We start from the raw sequence: 6,737 nt of genomic DNA, 5'->3' as shown, positions 1-6,737 counted from the left end.
GTCACCGCCGCGCGACGCGCCCGGCGCGGTGTTGGTGGGGGGGGCAGTGTGGCGGCCGTGCCGGAGCGCGGCAGCCGGCGCCATGCCGGCCAAGAAGTCCTTCCGCCGGCGGAGGGAGGACTCGGAGGACTCGGAGGAGGACGAGCAGGTCGCTGAGGAGGTCAGGTGGGTTGGGAGCCCGCGGAGAGCCCGGCTGGGCCCACCGGTCCCGGGGCGTACGGGCGCGCCCGGCCCTGCGGCGGTCGGGGACTGCGTTAGTCCGGCAGTGCTGTGTCCGGTCGCGTCACGCCGTCGTGTCATGTCGTCATATCGTTACGTACCGCTGTCGTGTTACAGCGTTGCGTCACTATATTATGGCTGCGTCACGTAGTCTCTTCCATTGTGACGTCCCACCGTCATAACCCCGCACCGCCGTGCCGTGCAGTAGCGTCTCGCCGTCGTGTCCGGCCGCAGCCGCACGCAGGCCCGTGGCACAGCCGTCCGAGCGCAGCCGTTTCTCGCGGCCATGGGGGGGTCGCCACCCGGGTACGGGGTCGGGGAGGGGGGGGGGGCGGTTGGGAAGGTGGCCGGTCCCCGCGGGCGTTGGCCGGGAGCTCCGGCCGCTCTGGGAGGTGGGAGGTCTGTTCCACGGAGACTTCTCGTCGGTGGCCTCCGGGACGTGCCCGGCTTCGCAGGCAGCGGGACAGCCCCGTGCCTGAAGAGACCTGGAGCCAGCGGGAGCAGCGCTGGGTGGGACCGACACAGACACCCCCCCCCGTCCTGCTCGGCTCCTGCCCTCTTGCTGGCCTGGCACGCAATTTCGGACATGTATTTCTCTTCCACTTGTGCCCCTTGGAAAGTGGCATTCGCAGATGGTCCATTTTGTTTTCAGATCCTTGCGTTCCAAGCAAGATCTTTCTTGTTACTAATTTATCTCTGAAAAATATTTTATGATGCATAGTTCATGGCAGATACCGAACGACAAACGTAATTAGGGAAAGTCTAAATATCTGAAGAAATTAAGAATGCACGTCAGTCTATATATAGAGACTTGATATTTAAATTCACCATAAACTTTCTTCTGAGTCACTCATGTGCTGATGTATCTTGACAACTACTCAGCTGCGTTACATTCACTCGGGAGCTGCTGCTAATTTTGCTGCACATCGAGTGCTTCATTAGTTCCCCCTTTTCCTGAGAAGTGATGATATTTTATTAGCTAGTAGCAATTGTTGAATTAATTCATCTTACTTAGTGACCCTCCTTGTTACTGTGAGGAGGATATTGTCTGGAGATCTGACTGGACTAAAACTGGTGATCCTTGGCTCGTTCTTCCCATATTGGCTTCTTATTAAAGCCTTTCAACATTTGGGTGCTGCTTTCCTCAGCTGAGGGAAGACACCTCGAAGGGATGTATCCAGCAGATGCTGTGTCGTTTCTTCTGATTGCTTAAATAAATGGAATTGCTTAAATAAAGTAAAATAGAAAATATGTATCTGATCTGTAACCAGAAAAGTGGACACTGATATGAAGTTTAGGGCAAAGTCCCTGTTAACTGCAGAAAATCAAATTAATTAATTAAAACTAAAGCATCAAGAACTAAGTCAAATGTTTTTTCTTCAGGCTAAAAGTTGAGGAAGCCAAAGAAGTTCAGAGCCTCAGAAGGCGACCCAATGGGGTGAGGTAAGGGATGTAGCACCAAGGATGTGAGGTTGTGTTTTGTCCGACGGTATGATGTAACAGTACATTTCTCTCTTGTCATGTTTCTCCTTTCAGTAGAAACCATTGCATGTCGGGTAGTGCTAAAACCATGTTCTTGCTAGAGCAGTTTCTACATTACAGCCTGAGGATGGAAAAGGGGGAGTTTGGTACAGGCGCACAGTGTCAGTTTACAGTGAGCAAAGTCTGTTCTGTGTCCCAGCCATGAAGAAAAAGATTAAGATGGGGATTTAACATTAAATGTGTTTTCACCAAATTACTTCTGTACTGCACACATGGTTTAAACTGGACACATTGGCACCTCCTCCATCCTAATTTCCTTCTCTGCTTTCATCTAGTGCCCATTGAGTAGCGGATGAGCTAGTTCAAATGTGCACCAGCAATGAACTTTGTTCCTTATTTTTTGTGATCACTGTAAGGCGCTAACATCTGCCTTAACTTCTCTCCCCAAAACAGTAACAGTTCCTCTATCCATGTGGAGGAATTAGGAAGATTGACAATTTAGTCTTGATACAGTGTGTGGGACCATCTGCCAAATTTAGAGAAGGAAAAAGAAATGCAGTATTGTTGGTAATGTGTTTCCTTCCACCAAATTTTATTTACTTTCTTTATCTGCTTTACCAGCGCTGTAGCTCTGCTTGTGGGAGAGAAGTTGCAAGAAGAAGCAACACTTGTGGTAAGTGCTAGACGCTTTCATCGCCATGGTGCTAAGATGTAATGATGTGAAAACATCGGTGTCGTCCAGCCGATGACTGTGCGAGTCTGGCCTGGGGTAGGACTGATGTCACAGTTCAATACTTAACTGTTCTCTGTGGTTTTATCCAGATTTCAAAGACTAGCGTTAAACTAGAGGGAAGCTTCGGGGTTTCTCATTATTTATTGTTTTACAGGATGACCCATTCCAGATAAAATCTGGGGGAATGGTGGACATGAAGAAGCTGAAAGAAAGAGGCAAGGACAGGTGGGTGCATCTGCGCTCTGAAGATCTCTCCCTGGACTAGTATGAAATGACAGCTAGTAATGAAGTAACGAGATGTTGTGGTGCTTTGAAGAGTTTAACATAATGCAGTTTGGCTAGTTACTGTTCCCCTAACTTGTCAAATTAGTTTTAAAAAAACAACAAACCAAACCCAAAACTAAACATTGTGGTTTCCATTTAGGATTAATGAAGAGGAAGACCTAAACTTGGGAACTTCCTTCTCAGCTGAAACCAACAGGCGGGATGAAGATGCTGACATGTAAGTTGTGCAGCCTTGTGTCTGTGATATTGAATTTGGGGTTGGGTGTCCGCTCACAATTTTTTTTTTTTTCCTGTCTTGGATACCGTGTACTCCCAGAACATCTTCCCAATTCTCACTGAAACTTTCACTTGCCCTTTCATCTTCTGGCTGCCAGAAGGTTTTGTGATGAGCAAAGATGGGAGATGCCAACCAGCTAGCCTGGCATTAAATACCAGTGGGAGCCTTCCCCGCTGGTTGCGAGAGCTTGGAGGATCTGATCATTTCTTGGACAGTTGCTTCTTGCAGTTGATCTTAGCTGAGTTGTTTTGGAGAGATTATTCGTTCTTCTCTCCTAGCTATCAGGACAGTGATGGAGCTGTGCCCAGCAGTGCTGCAACAGAGTACAGAAAACAGAATTAAATGCTGTGTGTCTCTCGTGTGCTGCTGTTTAGGATGAAGTACATTGAGACTGAGCTGAAGAAGAGAAAGGGAATTGTGGAGAATGAGGAGCAGAAGGTGAAGCTTAAGAATGCTGAGGACTCTCTGTACGAGCTGCCAGAGAACATCCGTGTCTCCTCTGCCAAGAAGACTGAGGAGATGCTGTCCAACCAGATGCTGAGCGGCATTCCTGAAGTGGACCTCGGAATTGAGTACGTGGTTCACAGATCTGCTGGCTGTGGCCTGAATTGCCAGGATGGGCAACTGCTGATGGGCAGAGCAGTGGTATGGCTGGATTACACAGCCCCAGCTTGGCTCTGTGGTGGGATTGAACCTTGTTCTGGATTAGCCCAGTATCTAGTGCAGCTCCATTGTATGACTTCGGGGAAAGGCTCTTAATTTTTGTCACTTGAGTCTAGCAGCTTTCTGGAGGATCAGTTTATACCCTGCACTGAAAGAGAATGCACTAAAGATGCAAGCTTCCCTTTTACAGAAACAAAGCGTCTGTTTCTATAGCACTGCCTCCTCTCCCAAAAAACACATCAAATAACATAGCAGTGCTATGACTGTCCCCAGAATCCATCCACTTAGCACATCTATGCTTAATACCCTTTCTAAATACGAATGAGGGTTTTTTTCTTTGTTTTTCTTCTAGCGCAAAAATAAAAAACATTATCTCAACTGAAGAGGCCAAGGCCAAGCTGCTGGCAGAGCAGCAGAACAAAAAGAAAGACAGCGAAACGTCCTTTGTTCCCACCAACATGGCTGTTAACTATGTCCAGCACAACCGATGTAAGTCTCACGTAACTCTCCTGACCGAGGAGTGACCCTCTCCTCTGCTGAAGAAAAGTAGTCAGTTGGGACAGAGTCTGATGTAGGAGAAATTAGTTCATGTATCGGAACAAGCAGCTGTCTGATTCCTTTTTCTGGGATGCTCATACAGACCCCATCTGGCTTGGTCTGGTTTTTTTCCATCCGTCAGCAAGGGAGGGACATATTACTCATGGCTTGACTTTCTGCTCTTGAACTCCCAGCTGGCACTGCCTCATAAATTTCATGATTTTTTTCTTTAAGTTGCGCGTGTGCTGGAAACGTCTGCCTTGTCTGCGATTCTAAATGATGGTTTCTAATTGAGAGAATCCATTTTGTAGGCTGCCAAAGCAGGCAGGTGGTCAAGCAAACATAGACCTTACTAGACAGGAGATGGGAGTTAATTTCCGGGAGAGCCTCTCATACCACAGCCATCTGGAGGAAAGGCAGCCTTCTGCTGTGTCTAACCACACTTACAGGGGTGATCTGGAGTCAGATTTGTGTGTTCTGAAGGAAATGAAGAGACTCTGGGCCACTTCTGATGAAATAGTGCTACTGAAATTGCTGTATCTCATCTTGCATGTATTGATTATCCACAGAACCCAATGACAAGAATGCTTGTTCTGAGGTTCTGTTGTTTCTGCTGAAGATCAGTTGTAACAAATGCCCTAGAAATATGTGTCAGAATAACACCGCTCTACATGATATTCCTTAATCTGATGTTTTCCTCCTTCAGTTTATCATGAGGAGCTAAATGCACCAGTGCGAAGGAACAAAGAAGAGCCAAAGCCCCGTCCACTGAGAGTGGGGGATACGGAGAGGCCAGAACCTGAGCGTAAGTTCCTCATCTGGAATGTCCTAAGGAGAGGCACTTGCACAGAGAAATGATCTAGCTCTTCTTACGTGGAGAAACGGAGCAATCTACGTCCATGAGAGGCTATTGCACTTGATGTACCCCTGCTAGGTCACACGTGAAGCTCTCTGGGTGGAGGAAGTCTTTAGAGATGCCCAAGGGTGGAGTAGCAAAGGTCACAACCGTGATGCGTTGCCAAAGCTGGCTGAGGGGGGTTTGATAAAAGCTGGAATAGTGAAGGGTGCAGGGTTGGGGAGCACTGACAGCTAAAGCAATAACCTTCCACATAGCAGGGGGCTGTATAAGGAAAGTGGTGGAGATAAGGAAATGTCTCCTGTGAAAGGACAGGAAAAAATATTTCCCTCTCTTTCTTTTGAAGGATCTCCTCCAAATCGCAAACGTCCACTCAATGAAAAAGCAACAGATGATTATCACTATGAGAAATTCAAGAAGATGAATAGGCGATACTAATGAACATGGACTGAAGTCTTTGCAGTTGTTCTTGTTTTCGACTAATAAAGGATTTTGTGTCGGTGACCTGAAACAGAGTTGGGGAGTCACTACCTTCACGTGCTGGTGTTACCTACAAAGCTTTTCTTGTGATCTTGTGAATCAGTTTGCGGGTCATTGTGAACTCTTTGGTCGGTAAAATCTTGTATATAACTTATTTTCAGTTATAAAACTTCTTTTATAAGAACATGGGCTTTCATGGTTGGCATTTTTTAGTGAGAAAACAACTTGGCTTTTACAGATTTTTTCGCCCTCTTAAAAATATGAAAAAAAGATAATTTAAAAGCAGCAGTGCTGTTTGCCTTGTAAATATAAAGGGAAGGTTTAAAGCTAGTTTGCTTGAATGTAAATTTGTAAGAAACTTGTTTGTTCCCAAGGGCCTTTGCTGTGCAGAGTGTGTAAGGCTGAGATCCTGCAGCAGCGTGTGGAGTGCCGCTGCTCCTCAGCCTGGCTCGGAAGTGCTCTGGGAGGAGCTGTGGTGTTAGCGTTGCCTTCCTCCAGGAGGAACCATGCTGTTGGCATTGCCTCGCTGGGTCTGTCCTAAGCACAAGAAACAACAGCAGATACACAGCGCTGGGGATTTTATATGATAAACTGTGATGTTTTGTATCTTCCCCCCCCCCCGTAGAGTTATTTCTGTAGCAGTTCACTGCATTTTATTTTAGCTGCGAAGAAGAAGAAAATTGGATCAAGTTGTAATTGTTGAATTGGAGGGAAATCTGACTTTCAGCTCTTGGGACAGGGTCCGTATGGCAGCTGGTGAAGAAGCCAGAGGCCCCACAGCCAGTGTCAGCTACGTCTTCACAGGAGAAGTGACATGAGCGTACTTGAAGCCAAGAGTTGGAACTTGAAAATAATAAAGGTGTTTTTAAGTGATCGTAAATGATGTTTTTCCTTCTGGGATACATGCCGATGGTTTCTGGGTGCTGGCAATGACGGCCAGGGTGTCCTGTGACTCTGCAGGTGTCCATGTCCTGTCACTTGGGTGGAAACTACAGGGAGGGGTGGGGGACTGGCCCAGGTTTTACTTTTTCCTCAGAAAAGGGGAAAAGTCTGGGCCAGGTAAATGTGTGAGCTTGCATCTGAGCCCGTGCCCCGTGCAGGCGTGGGGTGGATCCTTCGAGTACCTGCCGACCCGGCACTGCTAAGCTAACGTTGGAGCGCGGTGTTTAATGAAGTGTACCACGCGAGGCCGCCATATAGCTAAT

General features: G+C 47.3%; 1 protein-coding gene across 2 annotated transcripts; it reads left to right on the top strand.

The window, feature by feature from the left end:
* Window positions 1–10: 10 nt before the first annotated feature.
* C20H9orf78 (chromosome 20 C9orf78 homolog) lies at window positions 11–6,412 on the top strand. 2 transcript variants are annotated; one of them, XM_054849079.1, is made up of 9 exons: window positions 11–165; window positions 1,603–1,662; window positions 2,323–2,374; window positions 2,589–2,659; window positions 2,859–2,936; window positions 3,371–3,568; window positions 4,012–4,148; window positions 4,903–5,001; window positions 5,399–6,412. In XM_054849079.1, the coding sequence occupies exons 1-9, from the start codon at window positions 83–85 to the stop codon at window positions 5,488–5,490; spliced, it is 870 nt and encodes a 289-aa protein (XP_054705054.1). In that variant the 5' UTR covers window positions 11–82; the 3' UTR covers window positions 5,491–6,412. The 2 variants fall into 2 exon arrangements, with proteins under 2 accessions (XP_054705054.1, XP_054705055.1); XM_054849080.1 differs by lacking the exon at window positions 11–165 and adding an exon at window positions 314–525.
* Window positions 6,413–6,737: the final 325 nt, after the last annotated feature.

Source organism: Grus americana, chromosome 20 (assembly GCF_028858705.1).
Source record: "Grus americana isolate bGruAme1 chromosome 20, bGruAme1.mat, whole genome shotgun sequence".
Classification (NCBI taxonomy): Eukaryota; Metazoa; Chordata; class Aves; order Gruiformes; family Gruidae; genus Grus; species Grus americana.
The sequence above is the reverse complement of the archived record's forward strand: the minus strand, read 5'-3'. Positions and strand labels throughout refer to the sequence as shown.